Source organism: Prorops nasuta, unplaced genomic scaffold, assembly GCF_024137725.1.
Source record: "Prorops nasuta isolate Cenicafe-Biocafe unplaced genomic scaffold, Cenicafe_Pnas_1.2 PNAS00021, whole genome shotgun sequence".
In the NCBI taxonomy this organism is placed as follows: domain Eukaryota; kingdom Metazoa; phylum Arthropoda; class Insecta; order Hymenoptera; family Bethylidae; genus Prorops; species Prorops nasuta.
Window position 1 is genome coordinate 384,983 of NW_027116818.1, and position 19,329 is coordinate 404,311.

At 39.4% G+C, this 19,329-nt stretch overlaps 1 protein-coding gene across 11 annotated transcripts in view; it reads right to left on the minus strand.

Moving 5' to 3' along the window:
* LOC136781145 (phosphatase and actin regulator 1) overlaps positions 1–19,329 on the minus strand; it is a 155,896-nt gene that overhangs the window by 79,098 nt on the left and 57,469 nt on the right. For all 11 annotated transcript variants that reach the window (XM_066739899.1, XM_066739902.1, XM_066739900.1 and 8 more), the window contains 3 exons: positions 13,574–13,738; positions 13,188–13,286; positions 9,308–9,631 (listed from right to left, as the gene is read on the minus strand). In XM_066739899.1, the coding sequence (XP_066595996.1) occupies positions 9,308–9,631; positions 13,188–13,286; positions 13,574–13,738 (588 nt within the window). The remainder of the gene's footprint in view (positions 1–9,307; positions 9,632–13,187; positions 13,287–13,573; positions 13,739–19,329) is intronic.

Below are 19,329 nucleotides of genomic sequence, written 5' to 3' on the forward strand. Positions count from 1 at the left end.
ATAAACTTCTCGAATATTACTTTACGATGCTGTAAAAGTACCAATTAGCTATAAATGTTTAAATCATAAAGAGCACGAGGGCGATCGCAAAGGAGAGCTTTAAAGTTTCTTCCTCTATCCTGATGAATCAACTAAATATTTAATAGAGAGTACAATTTTGAGAGAGAGAGAGAGAGAGAAAGTATCGCGTTTATATGAATTATTTTTCTATCCTACGAATCGTTCGTTGCTCAAAGTCAGATTGGAAAGGAACGAAAGGCAATCCTATAATAACGATCGAGTAGGAAAACACGATTCCGTGCAATTCGGTGTATTGTTTAAAGGGCCTTGTGAGAGGAGGGGGGGGGGGGGGTAGTTGGCACGCGGAGGTCGACGAACTGTACTCTACGGCCTCGCCATTGTAATTTTACAACGTTACGAATCTTTTCTTGGCCTTTCGTGCCCTTCTCACTTCCCTATCAGACCTTCCAGAATTCTTATTCAACCCAAAATGAGATGCATTTGTACTGTTAAATGCACTTGTACCAAAACTTACAAAAATTTCCTGAACGTAAATTTATAATTCAGCCTTATATTTAGCAAAATATATAATAATAGTGACAAGTTTTTGAAATGTCTGTACACATATATATGTATGTATAGTCTATTTTGAGGAAACTCGTCTTCTTAATAAATTACAATGGCTTAGCCCGTGAGGATTATTCCGGGATTCTTTAGCGAGCACGTAAAGTTGATACTAGGGGTGGTAAGGTGATAGAGTCACGCAGGTTATAAGTGTTTATTATATTTAATGCTGCTACAGTGTCGTACAAATATTGCTTGAAGCGTAGCCACGGGAGATAGACAAAAAATGAGTGAAAAAGCGAGTCGACTGAAAATAAAGGATAGAAGAATACCGGCCAACTTTTTCACTTTGGTATACCGAGCACTTTTCTCCGTAACAAGTTCTATTGGAAAAATTGTTTAAACAATAAAATGCTAATAACAAAGAGATTTATTTATAGGTTTAAACTGTTTAACAAGTTGCAAATTGGTAGAAAAAGTCAAATGTAGTACTCTGACATAAGTATACCTTCTGGAACGTTGCAGAAAAATCTGGGACAAGTTACAATACGTTGTTTAGAAGTTTGCTTCAAGATTATAGTTAATCGTGAAAAGTTCCACTCCAGTAGGAATTATTATAGAGAACTTAAATTTCAAATTAAACTTTGAGCTGTCGACCGAGATACTATAGGGATCTTTGAAAATATAATTGTGATCAGAGTTTTATAAGGCATGGTGTATAACTATGTAATGTTACACTATAACAATATCGATGCTTTTAATCATTTATTTAACAGCGATTGAATAAATTTTGTTACAAAGAATGCTGAAAATATCGCAAAAACACTTTTCTTCGAATCTTTTGTTTCAGTTTTGCTGCAGTAAGAGCAGCGTTTTTTTTCTCTCTCCTTTTTTTTTTTTGAAAGGGTAAACGAGTCTTTTAGCTTTATTTCGCTGAGATCTGATTTCCTTTGCTCTTAAAGCCTTTTCACCATTAAACGCGTTATAATACATCCCAGAAAAAGCTGATGTAGTGTCGAAAGTACATTTTGCGACCATGGCCCCATATGTTACCTGATTTTTTTACTTTTTGCGTATTAAACACCATGAGTTATTGAGAAGAAGATACCTATCTTCCACCCCTCATTCAGTCTTTCAATTAAATTCCATTAGTATCCAAAGTTTGATCATCCATTTCTAACTGCCTTATCCCTCGAACACACTATTAACTTTAACGCCAAGTAGCTTAACGCGTTAATTTTGACATTTTAATAATAACGCGGAGTATTAATAATTTTTCGTACAATTTGAAACGTAGCATAATTTGATATTGGATTTTACAGGATTTTATGATAGCTAGTGGTAGGATTTTAGAGGTCAGCCCAGGACGCATTTTGCTCGGTCGATCTGGTCAAGCCAGATTTACGTATTCAATTTCGCTTTGGGATTTTACACGCACCATTTCCGCATATACATCCATTTTTAAAGAAAGCATTTCCCGTTTTCAGCGAGCCTTTCATTAACGCTGAGTTAACATAAAGCGACAGTATCCGTTCGCATATAAACTTGTCGGTATGCTGGGTGAAACCTCATCAAATATTTATGCGAATTTGCATCGAGAAAGCGCCAAGTTATATTTTATTAATACCGATAGCGCTGCAACTTATATTCTTACTCGTTTGTGGCAAGATCGCAAATGTTTTTTTATTTTACGTTCTCTCGTCCCAATTTTTTCCATCTTTGCCCCTCGCGAAATTCCGACGATTCGCCACGACCGTCCGTCGAGTCAGCAGCAGCGTCAAAGTTTATACAGTGTGCGTAATAAAAAAAATCGATAAACTTTGCAAGTAGACAGACCCCCCCCCCCCCTCCCACACACACACACACTCCCCTCCTATCCTAACTTGAGTTTTGTTTGTCTATAGAAGCTACACAATCTACTATTTTGTTTTCTCCTCTAACGGGTTACGTAAGTAAGAAAAGTTATGAAACGTGCGACACATAGTCCATCAGTTTACGAAATTATTCTCCTCGTAATGTCAGAAAGACCTTGAAGATATTTCTTCGCACATTTTTACCTCACGTTTCTGGATGTACCTGCGTGATTCCCGAGGTGTGCCTCACCCCACAGAGGAGCATGGAAATGCGAGAAAAATACTATCTCCTTCACAAAGCGCCATGGCCCTACGAAAAGGTCATTACATGCTGCAAAAACCCTCGGAATTTGCCTAGAATGACAATGCGAGCAAATAGAAGTAACTCTACCTTACGAATTTTTTTTAAGCAAAAAACAATTTTTATTTTTTAGTCAAATTTTAAAATACAACATTTCTCCACAAGATTATAGTATATTATATTATGAAATGCTCACTATTAAGATATTTATAATCCTTATCGTAAAACTTAATATCAGAGTATTACAGAGATTCGATACTGTTGCACAAATATATTCAATAGTAAATATTTTCCAATAGAATTAATGATATTTGGCTTGAAACTTATATCGCAATTGCATTTTACTTTTATCGAACATTCGCTCTAAAATATGGCTGTCGCTGTGTGTAAGTGTAAATTGTTAAAATACAACACTCTTTCTGAGAGTTAACATTATATTATATATTCAATTCTGAAAAAAGACTTGCTCTATGAAGATATTTATAATCTTTATCGTCGAAATTAACATCAAAGTATTATAGAGATTCGCGATACTGCTGCACAAATATAGCCAGTAAATATTTTCCAATAGCATTAACGATATTTGGCTTGAAAATTACATCGCAATTTCATTTTACATTTATCGAACATCCGCTCTAAAATATGGTGGTCCCTGTGTGTGTAAGTGTATTAGTAGACGCAGTCAACGATAAATCATACAATATGCAAATTTGCTCTACCTACCCAGTGGCTGATAAGAGTTATTTGACTTTAAGTAATAAGATATTTATTGCTAGGAAATGCAGAGCTCGCTCTATTACGTAAAAGATGGACGAAAATTAGATACCTTGAGATGTATGATAATTGGATCGATTTTCAATAACTATATAATATGCATTTTGTCATATATTTATTATTTAATAATAAAAAAATAGAGTCACATGTGTTTATCAATAAAGAATAAATCGATATTGAAATTGCTCAGAGGCCGAGTAACATTTTTCCGTTAAGGTCACGTTTTACACGAGCTGTCGGCCCACAGCATCAATTTTTCTACTTAGATAAGAATTTATTGCTCGCCATCGATTATTCAACCGCAAAACTCTGAAATTCTACTGTAGTTCGTAGCGTAACGAAGTAAAATTTTAAATTTGTTATTCGGTTGTATCTCTCTTTTATATATATATATATATATACATGTAACGTTGCATCGGTTATTTTCAATATGTGTATATGTGCGCGCGCGTATGCAGGAAAATGATAATGTAGAAAATTATGGGACTACATCGTAATGCAATTTTTACTGTCGTGCATTGTTATCAGTCATGCGAGATTACTGCAGTTCAGATAAGGCAACGTAATTGTATACCACGTGCTTGCTGCATTAGACAAATATACTCGCAATCCATGCATCATCAGGATCCAGCTAGAAGCTTCGAATTATTATTATTATTATACATATGAATAAGTAAGTCGAAGGTTAAAAAATGCGAGTCGATCTTCGTGCAATATAGCGTAATAAAGAAAATTGATATTGCTCGATCCTCGCTACTTCCGGATAAGCGCACGATGCTTTATTCCCGCTTCCGTTCTTTTTTCTTTCGGTCGGTCAGGATCTGCGGTGGGCGGCGTGTGTCACGTTCAATTACGCAAGCCGCAAATTGCATCGCCAAATGTAATTACGTCAGTGCATGTATCCGTCAATTGTACAAAGCTTTGTCAGAGTGCTGCAGCTCTGCAACTGTTACAAATTAACGGTTGCTCTACGACATGTGAACGTAAACGCTATGCAAGAGCCAAGTTAAAGTATTGCTTGAAAATAAATTCTAAGGCATACGAGGAGAGGCAAACGATAAAGCAAATTTATCAAATTTTCAGACTTCTTTGAACAATGAAAATTTCAGAGAAACTTATGTTTTTACTCGATTGCCACAAAAAATGCAATTCCTTTTAAGAGGATTAAATACGTGTGCTGGTCCCCTACTGTTAGAAATTAGTGTCTCAAAATGCTATGCAAGGACCAAAAGTTGAAGCTAATTAAATATAATTTCTAAGGCATACGAAGAGAAGAAAATGATGAAGACAAATTTTCAGAGTTATTTGATCATCAGTGAAAATTCGAGAGAAATTGATATTTTTTACTCGATTAGCATTAAAACTATAGTAGTTTCTTTTAAGGGCGATTAAGTGCATGTGCCGCTGCTACCATTATAAATTAATGATCACTCTACAACATATGAACGTAAATGCTATATGCAATAACAAAGCTGAAGTTAGTTGAAAATAAATTCTATTTTATTTAAAGAAGAGAAAAGGAAGAAAAATTGATAAAATGTTCAGAGTTATCCACCAGTTGATTAAATATCGACAGTAATTGGAAATGTTCCATTCGATTGGTATATATATATATATAATATATACATATACGACAGTTGATTCCTCTTAAGAGGATTAAATAGAATTTTTCGTCCTCCTCGTCGATGCGTCATCCGAGATTGAACGCTGAAATTTGCAAGTCTCATTTTCATCTCGGTTGGCGTACCAAAGGGAAATCAAGTTTTCGCGCGTCTGACGGCGAGCACCAATTAGCGATTTCGCAGTGCTCGAAGCTTTCGTCAATTTTACGTTGGGATTTTTAGCAGAGAGGCCGAGCTACGTTAGCCCGGATGGAGGAGTCGTAAGTTAACTAACCAAGAGACCTAGCTGCTATATCTATAGCGAGTACATTGAGCGTTTCAGTCTGCCTCGAGGTTGCTTCTACTCCACGAGAGAGAAGTCCCCTTCTCTCCCCTATGGATATAACATTCCGTACACACAGCCTCTACCTTGGCTTCTAAAATATTTTATGCGATTAATGAAGCTTATGCAGAAGCCACAAAGTCCAAGCAAAGCACCAATTTATCTATAGAAAATTTTCTTTTAATTTTCTTAATCAAACAGAGTTTTAGAATCTTATTGCTGTCACCATTTTGGTATACGATATTCAGGGGATATCCTCGGAACGTTCTAAAAAATTCCCGAAGATATTTGTCCACAATTGCGATATATGGTAGAGTTTTTTAATTTAATTTAAAAGAATGTATAGGTGTAACAGTAGCATGGGTGAAGAGAGTTTTACTCATAGGGAATTACAGGGGAGATGTTTTCCAACGTCGCGCTCTTTCACTCTTGGGGCGAGTCACAAAAACCTTTTGGACGTTTCCCTGCTGTCGCGCGCGCGCCACGTGTCGCGGCTTGCCTTTCGCCCCAGACAAGATTATCGGGTTTCTCCGTTGGTTTAAACCGAAGCCGTAAACTGACGTTATTATCGGTATTTGTAATACGATATTCCACCCGACCACTATTTAACCACCACCAACCCTTCCAAGTCCCCGAGAAACCCTTACTGATTTCCCTAAGACGAAGCTTAAGACAAAAAGCGCGACGAATCTTATATTATTCCTTAAACTGAAGTGGCTATAGCTATAGTCTACTTTACTGCTATAATTATGAAAATTATACATACATATAATAATTACATCAATTCAAATTTCTCTGCCAGATTTTTAAAAACACATACCAAGAAGAAAAGTTTATTTAAATTAAGTTACAAATAATTTGATGATTCTATCATTAGCTTAGTAGTAGTGAAAAAGCATGCAGAGAAAAAGTAATTAAAGCAAAGCAAGAAATCTTTATGGCTTACTGATGTGGAAGTGCACTTGAAAGTTTATTGTTTTTCAATAAATTGAGTGGAAGTCGTTTCCCATGCAGAAGGTAATATACTTTCACTTTACTTATAGGATGGTGCATAAGTGAACTGATGCAGCGTCTTTGTGACTTATGCACCTCCATTCTCCCGTAGGACTTGCGGATTATCGCAGAATCGTATATACGCGTTACTCGTACATCATACAGGTTCCGCAATATATCGGGGATTTGCGAGTGCAAAAGTACGCTTGAATAATGGCCAAGCTTCTGACACAATACCTCAGGAAGCGTATCCTCGTTCGTTTTTAGCATTCTTATATTTATTGAAAACTCGAGCGATTCCTGCATTTGTCATGATCTTCCATCTCACACCCCCCTCTTCATAATTCTAAAACCGTCTGAAACTTTCGATCGGTAAACTCTTATTCACACAATCTCCCAAGCTTCTATTTCTCCTATTCTCACACAATTCTCTTGCTGCGTCAAAAGATAAATTCATTATTTTCTTTTAATAATTTCCCATTATACTTAAATTGGAGAAGGTTGATGAGTAGATGTAAGGTGGAAGATGAGAAATTCGTTAAAACTGGCATTGCAATATTTACAGGAAGAGCGGATTATTTATCAGATGAATGTTTGAAACTTGATGAGAGATTGAGACTTTTAAAGAAATGATCAAAGACTCCGGTGGAAGAAAATATTGACTCGTATTTCCAATGTTAACGAATATAAATTAACTAACTGACGTTGAAGTTATCACGTAGCATATAAAAGGCACGTGAGATACGATAGGCTTGGCATGAGAAAACTTATCGGTAAATGAAGAATTAGATAAATCTATAAAGCATGCTCGGAAAATATGCGTTGGATGATTTTGTAGAAAATCCTCCACTCGAGTCTTCGGCTGTTGGTTGGCTGAGAGAGTGCAAGAGAGGATGCAGACGTCGCGGGATTATGCGTTCGTGATGGAGCACAGGCGGAAGGGTTGGAGACTGAGGGTAAAAATCGAGCAGACGTAGGCCAGCCAAGCCTCGTTTTGACTCCTCCTCCTCCTCCTCCTCCCTCCCTCCCCCCCCCCCCTCTCGTTCAAACATTAAGCCAGCACAACGCATATATACGCGCTACGCCAGCTCTCTCTTTCCTCATCCTTCTGAGCGGTGGCGTGCAAGAAACAGGCGCCTCGACGATCGATACGTCCCTGCGTACCGCGAGACTCCGTCTCTGCGACCCCTACAACAGCTTACTCCCACTCAAAAAAGATTCAACTTTCACAAACTTTCCTAAAAATCGTCCATTAAAGGCGAATCGAACTTTCAAGACAATTAAAATTTTTCCATCCACAAATTCCAGTTACCCCGACGATTAATTCCAGAAGAAAAGTTGCATCGGAGAGTCTATACATAGTTGCTGGAGAGAGAAGGAGAAGCTCGAACCTGGCTAATCGCCACTTCTCGCACTGTGCAAACTGAATTTCCCGGTGAAACGCGTTGTGAAACTTCCAAAATGCCTCGAGACAAGTTCACGTGGTAGTCTAAAGGTAAATATATCTTTCTCTCCAACCATGCTATCCCGTTTATAAGCTAAGTGGCTCATTTATTAACAAGCTACTCCAATGCGCGAACAAAGTGAAATAATGGCTTTTAATAAAACTCTCCTCCTCGCACCTAGTATATACACACATTTTGGTAAAATCATTCCACGTCCCATACTTCCTTTCAACTATCTCGAGCCAGTTGGCAGCGTCAACATAGAACCACGTACCAATATTCTCAATTATTTTTATTCACTTTTACTCGGCTACTTTACCATTTGCGCAAGGAGGAAGCAATGATAAGCATTCTCGGTGAATAATATATGCGTGCACGAATGATGGCAAAGATTCTCCATGCGGAATAAACGGAGTTTGGATATTTCAGATGCATGCCACGTAATATTCTGATCTATGGCAAGGTCCGCGTACGCTTGCTCACATCCGGACACTGGAATGCAATGATCGGGTGATTGGACATTTATATATATGTACATACACACGAACGTGTCCAGTAAAACAATAGATTGTTTATCGAGGCGCGTGAGATATGCCAAGCGTTAATTAACGAGACCATTTTACAAGGCATAATGGAGCGATTTCATGAAAAATTTAATCGTGCCTGTTTCAGGATGCAGCGGTGATTGCGCTCGGTAGCTCATTAATGTTGTACGTGGCATGTGACGTGTCCAGTAATTGGGTCATCGAGTACGTTGACGGTGCCATCAGTGGAGGAGCAAAAGAGAAAAGTAGATAAGATTGAAAAGGGAGAGGACAAAAGTGCCATCAAACCAAAATTCTCATCTCCTTTCCTCCAAAGCACACCCACACACATCACCGTCCAGTCCCTCCCTCTCTTCTTCTTGCCATAGCACACATCTCTCAAATAAATATACATCTTTTCCCACCCCTGCTCTCAGAACGATTCTTTGAGCAAGGCCATTAACTCTCGCAGGGACGTCGTCTCAAAGCTTCTTGCAAGAAGCAAACTATAAATACTTATAGATACTTACACCATGTTTAATGCAACTTTGCAAAATTGCTTCATCTTCCGAGTAGTCCCACAACTGGAATTACAAACTCAACCTCATATATATAGGTAGAGAAAACTTTCTATCCCTTTTAAATGCATCTCACACGCGCTCTTTCTCCTATTCGTGACGAGGTTTAAAGGGACATAATTTTCCAGCTTTCTATTATTATGATTCATCGCGAGCCTTGACAGAGGGATAGATGATCCCCGAGTTAATTGTTCTCGAGGATCATTCCGGCTCTGCCTTGGGGAATATTGAGTCAGTGATGGCAGCAGCGTCAATGGAAAAGGCACGCGAGATAACGCGCGAAGCTTTCGTGTGTATCGCATGGCGTCGTGTAATATCGATTGGCTCGTACCTTGCGTGTTGCCATTGGGCTGGCCAGGCTGCGACGGCATCCTTGGGTAGAGGGGCGAAGGCTGAGGCGAGGGTTGATTGTTCAGCCCTCCCGTACAATGCGAATTGGCAGTCGTTGAATTTGGCGTGCCTGACTGTGTTTGTTGCTGACTTTGCTGGGACTGCTGCTGGCAACCGGAAACTGGCGTCGATGCTGGCGTCCCGCCGCTCGACTGTTGTCGCTGATGATGATCCTGTTGCTGTTGCTGCTGCTGTTGCTCCTGAGGATATTGCGTTTGTTGTGGCGTTGGTGGCTTTTGACTATCAGTTTTGTCACTGCAGGTTTCTGCAATGTGAAATACAACAATGGAATTTTCAATTAATCTTAACAAATCTCCCTAGCATGATAATTTGGAGAACCTCACGAGCAATATAAATTTCTTTCAGCACGAGAGGTGCATAAGTGAGATTAAAACATAATTTAATTGTTAAAAAGGGAACCGTGAAATGCATAATTAAGACGAGTGAGGGCTGCGAGAGAAAAGGGAAGCGAGCACCACGTGGCACGTTTAACCTTAATCTCATTGAGAGGTTCTCTCCAAGAGTGACCTGGATAGGATTTTAGACGCTGGCAGGACTTTGCTATGGAGAAGTGTAGCTCGAGACTCGTTAGTACAGAGGTTGAGGTGAAGTTGAATCGCAACTCTTCTCCCCACACCCCTTTACTCTCTTTAAGCTCAACCAAACAAGCACCATTCGGTATAAGCATTAAGAGAGTTTGGTGGGACACACCGCGAAATTTCAATCCACCTTAAATAGACATCTCTCAACTACTCGTAAAACACATTGAGTAGCATCCATCGTAAAAACCCATCTTACTCGTCCCCTTTGCGTTATAAGTAGCAACAAAGTTGTGAAAACTATTTTCCACCAGGTCTTCTCTGAAGCACATGTATTAACATAATTAATATTGCCATTAGTCACGAAGCCTGTCTACCAATATCATTGACTAATTCAAATGCAAATACTCTCTATCCATTGCTACAAGAATTTTCCTCCACTGCAATAGTTTAGCAAATTTTCATGACATTTTGCGTTGCATTAATATTGATTTATGCATACAGGCAGGTCAGCGTGTGCATATATACGTATATTGCAAAAGGTAGTTTGATTTTGGTAAGTTTAATGAAAATTCTGAACAGAGTACAACGGCCAGGTTGACCAATATTACACGCGTGGAACGTGGTGATGCATAAGTTTACAATATTCCTAACAAGAGCTAGGCTGTATTCATGTTGGAGGATTTCAATAGTCATCTGAGATACGCGTGGATAAATTTCCGGTCCTTGGTCCATTGTGTACCGAGTCCCAGTCCGTTTGTGGAAGGTTATTCGCCACTACTTTGTGGGTGGAGGAGGAGGGGGAGGGGGGGGGGGGGGGCAAATTGTTGTAGGAGTTCTCGTACAGAATAGAAAAAGTCTATAGTGGTGTATTTGTGTGTGTGTGTGTGTGTGTGTGTGTGGGTGTGTACTGGATGATCCGCAAAAACATTTTTCTTGTGGACGTTTATCTCGACTTGACCTACTTATACTCGTGATAAAAACAGGCCACGAGCAACGAACAATAAATAATATCCCAGGTGGAATCTCCTATCAATCGGATGATACCACGTTGAGGAGCAAGAACGGAAATTATTTCTGCTGGAACAAGTCGAGTTAAGCTAGAATGGATTAACAAGATATACAAGATTAGCACGGTTTACCTCGATGAACTTTCCTCTTACCAGCTGGTCTCATCATCCGTTGTTCCAAACCAAGTACAAACTTTTCTAGCGCATGAAAATAGTGGAACGTGGGTATTGCTTTTGTTTACCCAGTTGAATACGTGCTTAAACCACTATGTATAGCAGCTCTCTTAAACCTCTTCAACATCCACTGCTATACTCATTGATAATATATCCTTTCGATATTCACAAAATAATTATTTTCCAACGAACCAATGAGACGAGAGTTAATTTGAGGATTCAAATTTACACGATAGTGATTGAAGTATAAGCGAGTATAATCATGAGACGCCGGTTACACTTTGACGCACGTACACAGTTTTAGCCTCTGGTGAATCCGGAAATTGAGCCCATGTCTGCATCGTAACGAGGCTGAAACGCAATCATGGGATTCGGCGTTCGCCACTTTCAACATTTCGTCCCATTTGCTTTATCCATCACGCGGAACGTTCTTCAGGAGGAGGAGGAGGAGGAGGAGGAGGAAGTAACATCCAGTCGCGTTTCCCGAATCTCCAAAAGGTTCGACCCTTTCATTGCTAAAAGACCAATTCAATTGCAAACCTAGCAGGAATATCTTGAAAATTTCAATGACATTTCCAAAATCTCAACTATCCCGCGTTGCCTCGGTATATACACACGTCTCACTGACCCGTGGGACGCGAAACATAATCTGCGCGTTGACTGTCGCACAAACTAAACTAATTGAACCGCGCGCGTCCAGCGAAATATTCCTATTCCTATCCCTTTCTCTCTCTCTCTCTTAGTCGAACAATCTCTTGAATTAATTGGAACGATTTGCTCGAAATGATAAGTGAAATTTCTTCCACTACATTTAACCCGTTTTGAACAACGTGGCTTGGAATAACAACAATTTCTTGGCTAAACAACTGAATAATTCTCACTTCTAGGAAGAGTCGCCGCTTCTTTCGCGTGATTCGAGGTAAAAATTTATAGCACGCATCGTATTCCAGGCGTTTGCACGATTAAATGATAGCTTTAAAATGGCTCGAAACTGTTTTCTTCTAGCATTTATAGACTAATAATTATATATTACAGTTTTAATTACTGAACGCGCGCGAGTCCCTGATTACCTGTTTAATTAAAGTAATAGTTATTAAATTATATATATAATTATTACGAAACTGGCGATAAAAACTAATTAAACTAATTATTGAAAGTTAGAGAGCAGCGTGAAAAGCAACAGTAGTATAAAAGTCTTCGTTCTCCAGTGTTTACTCAAATTGCGCTGTAATTACGAATCTCTGAAGAATTAGCAACGGTTATAGCTTATTAACGTCTCGTCGAAATTTATTAACTTGTATAACAAAAAAATTAACTTACCAGATAACTCGGTGCAACTGCGCTCCTTGCGCGATGGGAAACATCGTCAATGGGACAGAAATTTATTCCGGCTTATTAGAGTTTAAGAAAGCGAACGAAGGCTCTTGGTTCGCCAGGAGATTCAATTTCATTCAATCGTTACGTACTGCTTTTAATGTATTGCTCGTCGCGAGTGAACGCTTAGGCGTTGTTAGCGACTGAATTTACGACGCACGTTTCCTCTAACTGGGCTGCAAGCATGCAATATATCCCCCCCCCCCCCCCCCGCCCTCAAAGTGACTCCTCGAAAAACTGGGAAAACATCGACGTACGACTCAACTCTATTCTTCTTAGGTTCACCGACCTTTTCGCTTTTCTTCGTATATACATGTTGACAAAAAGGTTCATAAATAAAAAAAGAAAGAAAAAATTGTCGCTGCATAAATGACTCGAGTCCCACTTTCAACGATCAAGAATGAGTTTTAACGAGAGAAATTATTGGATGATTTAGTCTACTAAACTATAATGATGAATGGTCTCGGTAGAGAGTCATTAGGATTTCCTGCGATTTCGTACCACAGCTTCCTGTGTTGACGAGTAACTCTTATCTCCTGATAGCTTTAAGTAATAACCTGGCAAAATAATTAGAGCCATAGCCAGCAGGAGGAAGATAAATTAAAATAAATGATCGTTCCAAAGCGACGAAACCGTTAAGTCGATTTCTTCCTCCACGTGCTCCGATGATCGGTAGTTAATGAAACGTTAAATGGACATGGACTAATCGTAGAGATGCACTTACCATTTTCCGGAAACGACGTTGACCGTTTGACCGGCAGCAAAATTCCCTTCTGCACCAACTCGTCTCTGCTGGCACGCACCGATATTTTTCTTTCCAACGCTACAAATAGGAAAGAAAACCATATCCTTATAATTATAATTCTTCCAATTGGCTTTTTTTACGTTTAATAAACAATATTATACATTTGCTTTATTATATAGAGTCATTTGATTTTTAAGGGCTTCTCAACATTATACTCTAGTCTAGAGTTATAAAGAATTTCAATTACGTATTGCACCAGTTGATATGGTATATTCAAGGATAAACTGACAGACTATTTATTTGTTTATTTTATTTATTTATTTTTTTTTGAAGAGTAAACTTGAGGAAATTCCATGAATACTTACAGAGTGAAGCTGCTTCGAATTTATCTGATTTCTTTTTCCGCTTCCATTTCCAAGGTTTGAATAGTCTACCAAGCGCCGAGAATTTGCTTTTTCTTTCCAACGGTGGCGTTCTCGTGCCCGAGCCCAAACTGTTCGTCCGTAAAGGCGCGCCATTCTGCTTTTTCGCTGAAACGGAAAGAGGAACGTGGAATTAGGATCGTTCATCGATAACCTGCTCCCACCACATTTCTAAAACGAAACATTATCGACGCCAGATACACAGCTGGGAGAACCCTCGGAGAAGGATTTTCCCCCCCGAGTTTTCCATAAATTTTTCTTCTCAATTACAGTTTCCTGCTTTACCAGAATTTACCGACCAAGGGTGATTTCCACCCCATTCCCCTTCTCTAGCACTTCCAGGGTAAGCAACAAGGGAACATCGATCCAGTTTGCTCCGTCGATATTAGGACAACGAAAATTCAGCAACATTTTTTACACATCACAAACATTAAGAATATAAAATCTCGTAATTTGATTTTTGGAACGTTGATTTTTATCGCACAACCATCGAATGAAATCAGTGTAACGTCGATAGAACATGGTAGTTGATAGGCAAAATAAACACAACTATAAAAGTTTTTTCAACAGTTGTTCGATAGACAATTATTAAATTAATTGTTGTGTGTGAAATGTAATATTGAAAATTTTAATAAACAACCGATAGAGATAAACAATTTAGCTTGGCTATCGAGACTGTGCGCTTGCCAGCACCATGAAATCAATAACCGATGTGACCCCATGGCTAATTTATCGCGTCTCATTCCCGGTTTTTCCAGCTATTATCGAACATGATAGCTTCAATTTTCATACGTCTTTCAATTTTTCTCTCAAATACGCTTATTCGGTCTACGAAAATTCATCAATAATTCGTCAGTCCGTACTATATTATATTTATCCAATTGTATATTAATTTATAAGCAGTTTAAATATTATTTTTGAAAATATTCCAAATCAGCGATTTAAAAACAGTAATAAAAAAAGAAAAGGAAAAAAAAGAGAGAAAAAAAGTAGGATTGATTTTTTCGAGAAATAGAGGCCTGTTTGACAGAGGAGACTTATTGCAAACTACCAAAGTTTTGCGCAAGTCTGTAAAAGCTACAAAGGTGTTAACGAGTACTCGCCAAGTGGTCCTGACGATTTCCCTACGAGAAAGCTTTAAAGGTCTTTCCACTCGAGAAAATAAGCACCGGTAAAGGTGACGCTAAGTGAGCCGTAAAAAAGAGATCGTCTACTTTAGATGCAAATTTTTGCGTTTTCAATCAGCATTCCATATTTCGTTATCGATATAAAACTTGAATTTATTATTATAGTAAATTGATATAAAAAATTCTTTTTCTTTCTTAATAGATTCCCTCTATCATTTGACGTACTCGATCGTCAACTAAAGCCTTCGTAATACCCATTATTCAACGTTTTTACGTTTTTAGCAAGGTCCCTTTATTATGTATAGGAAGTATGAAGAAATCAAGAAAGAATGATTCGACATTGTCAAATGGCAATTTCGAGGAAAACCATATAGGGAATTCTTGAAAGATAAGGGGTGATAGATTAGTTTAGGTATGCTTTTCTTGTACGTAGGAATCGTTTAATTCCTTTTCACCTTCTTAACTAACCTTCGTTTCTCATCCTTCGCATCTTTCAGCGACGGTTCGAACGTTTTAGCCGAGGATTTAGCTAACATAGGTTAAAATCTTAAATCTGTAGCATGCGCAAATAGGTATTAGTGAAGCTCGAATTTGGAGACTCTTATAAAAATCAATCTCCCTCGCGCAATCTTAGTGCGCAAAGGTTCGGGATAAAATATATTTTTCTCTAAATCGCTTAAAGCTAGAATTCGTTATGGACGATGTGCTGCTGCAACACGTGCCGCAATTTGTGATTTCAAGCTGGTGCGCTTAAAATGCAAATATCTAACCGCCGCATTTGCCATGATTCCGAGAGATAAAGGAGAGAGACTGCTGGGTGAGACATAATCTTAATCGATTCCTGGACGTGTAAAGGGCTTTCAGAAAATCCAGCCTCGTAAACGGACCAACGACAGAGCACCTCCGATTTTCAAACTCCAATATCAGATTCTCAACCATGCAAGACTAGCTTGATTTGACAAATCGCCCCAGACGAGTTTCCATTAGGCCTATATCCAACAGTTTTCCTCACCCTCGCTTATGCCAAGAAATTTTCCACAATTTTCATAATACATCACCATGCAGTCTGCTCTCTACATTAAATCTAACCACTTTTCTATTCTCCAGACCCTACTTATCTATAAAAACGATTTAAAGACATTTCAACAATTCTCCTAAGACGATAAAAAAACAGCAGAAAAAATGGATTTAAAAAGATCCGAAACATTTTACAGCGACGCGACGTTAAAATGTATATAGATTTAGGGCTCTGGTTGATCTAATTGATTTTCTGGAAAAACGCTTCACTATAATACTAGTACATTTTTCCACAGGGTTTTCCTATTTTAAAGAAACAACCGAAGAAACAATAATTGCAAGGATTGGTTTGGAAAGTGACGAAGATTCGAGAAATCGACAGAGAGAGAGAGAGAGAGAGGGGGGGGGGTGGAACTGAGCAATGGTGGAAGGAATTAATTATCGTTCTGGAATTAGTATCGTGGAGAGCAAGACTAATATATCGCTTAGTTTAGCCACAACGGTGTTCCAAAATCAGACAAATAGGTACGAATTCCCCCTGAACCACAACAATATGTTTGAACCAATCCCAAATACGTTACTACCGCTTTAAAGCAACAGGCATAGCTCCGCATCAATAACGTCTAAACGTTAATGCGCCAGATAGATATTTTGTAAAGGTAACTGGAAATATATACTACAAAGAGATTTCTGATTAACCACGATCTCTAAACATGAATTGCTAGCCTCGACAACCTGTAAATTCCTTAACAATGTTTCTACGGAGATTTACATAATCCGTTTTGTACAAGTATATCGTTGAGCCACTATTAGCATTGCTTCGAGTATTTTTTAATTTCATTATAGGTCACTCATTTTTAAATATCAAAATCTTTGACGTTATGAAGAAAAGAGAGATGCATAGAAAAACTATATAAAATATATCAACTCAGCGGACGTTATAGCTTGATGCTAATGAAAGAAATATCTTTGGAGCTACGAGAAGAAGATTGACAAATGCAATTGACCAAGAGAGTTAACTTTCAGACAGCGAGTACTGTCTTCCTATAATTCAACCTTTACGAATTATTCACTTTGCAAGAACCAAGTTTCAGGCAAAATACGCTGGCAAATGAAATAAACAAAGGTTTGCTGCAAATAATCCATTCAAACTTTAGCAATCACTCGAAAAGGGAGGAGGGGGTTGTCACGGAAAAAGAGAAGCCAAACGAATAAAGATTTTTAATTAAAGTTTCCGCGAGAAGCGAGCAATTGTTGAAGAATAGATCGAGATGTAAGCTCTATTAATAGATATATGTGTATAAGGGTGTTTATATTTGCGCACGAGTCGAAGCGTCGATAAGTGAAATATAGAAGAGAAGGGTTGTTCGAGGAGGGACGAAAGTGGTGAATCTGTAGTTTATCGTTAATAAGGGGGGAGGGCAGTAACCGAGATTGCGAGAGAGCGAGGAGTCTGCAGGAGCAGCATCGACTGACTGGGATTAGATGCGGGAGAGTGGTCGAAAGAGTGCAGTGGTGATGCGAAATAAGGGTGCAGGCGGTTAGGAAGCTCTGTGACTGGCCATGGCTGCAGCTCCACCAACATCCCCGTCGCGCGCTATATAGGGTTCTCTTGTACGACCGCTAAAGGATGCTGCTGGGGCGTTGCCATGACAACGCCACTTTGTTTTCCATCTCCAATTACCTACTCGCTTGTGCTGGTTGTCAACCCGAAACCAACGCGCTACTCTCTTTCTTGATCTATCCATCTTTCCCTCTCTTTCAGTCCCCTCCTACTCCCACAAACCAACGACAAACAGGTGCTCCGCTCTGAAATTCTATCAAGCTTTAAAACAAGCCAGGCTGGCTCGATAAATTCTCCAAAGTCTTCAGGTAAATAGAAAAATTCATCCGTTTCTTTTGATGCTCCTCCTCTTCCCTTCGGAGAATCTCCCGCAACGAAAGCCAATGATTCCTCAAAGGGCGCGCACCTAATATTAGATCTCGCAACGTTATTGGAAAATTCCGAGCCGTTGAATTTCATATGCAAAAAATCTCTCTCTTCCGTTTCGGCGTGCGCAATCTTGCATTTAATAGGCGATCCTTAATTGGAAATTCGATTAGGAAGAGAGTATCGAATCCATGCAAGTCTGGCCCGAACGAACGTGATTCGTTGTGGTTCGATGGTCGTTAACGCGTGCTCGGAGTGATCTATGCTCCGGCCCAACTCTCCGGCCCCCGTTGACGTTGTTCCTATATATATATATATATATATATATATCCTGCTCCAATTGACAAGCGATCGAGCGTCGTCGTCGTCGTCGCGAATCCGAAGAAATGGGCGGAACGTGCTCGGCTGCGAACGGACTCGACGATCACGCGTCGTGGTGTGCACTGGAAAACGGTACACGGCAGAAACCATAAAGCGCGTGGCCGCCTTCGAGTTGCGCTATTCCATGCACCGATTAGATCCCCCTACTCCTCCTCGTCCCGAATCCCAGAAACCTTCCTCCATTATATTCGCCACTTGATCCTACCAGCCTGCAACCAACTCCCCCTCGTTAATCCCTAATTGCATCCCATAAACTCTCCCAGCTCGAGCTTCGATCATCGCTTCTTCCTGGAAAACTCTCTTCCCACCTGGTGGCAAAGAGACCGCGCACTCGCGCGCGACCCTCTCTCACCTTGTCCAGAACCATCCTCCTACTCCACCGACCGATACCGCCACCCTATCAAACCACTCCCAAATTACGCAGTCGCGCAATTAAGTCATCATTGACCTTGCCAAAGAGTCATTATATAGATATCCGTGCGCGCGCGCACAGCGGTCGTTCAAATCGGACACAATTGATCTTCTTCCACTCTGCGTCATTGATCTAATCTAGGATCATTCATGGATAATAGGTATCCTTTTTATTTATATATGTTCTTTTGATGTTTCATCAAACTTGCCGAGTCTATATTCTAGCTTTTTTGTCCAATGCTCGATTACGATTGTTAGATTTTTATCGAAAATGGTGATTTTTGGTTTTTTCCAATGGACCCCCTCCCGAGTCTCGAATGTGGTTTTGCTAGGCTGCACCTGCAACAGTGCGACGGATGATATAATTGTATGGATATAGGGGATCGTCGACCTAGCCTGAAAACTGTCTGGACTTTGTCATCCGCAAACAGGATACCACCCAAGTGGATCAAGCTTCCTGCAATTACTACAATCTATCTATACATCGATCGAAATCGAAATTCACTGTACGGGCGAGAGCCAATTCATTATCGCCCATGCCTCGTGTCGTAGGTACATACTACGTCCGTCGTATTAGTATCGACGACTATATACGTATATGTGCATGTACATATGTACGTAACACCAACGAATTTCGCGCAGTGTAGCAAATGTTTTTCGAACGCAAAAGCAGAATCCGCTCTTCGTTAGACCTTTATAACTCGTTTACTCAGCTTGAACTTTGTGAAAAAATAGTCAATTCGATCCGAATGGACTTATATTCTCGATTCTCCAATGCCTATATATATATTCTATTTAAAAAAGTTTATTCCTTCATAAAATATCATTAGATA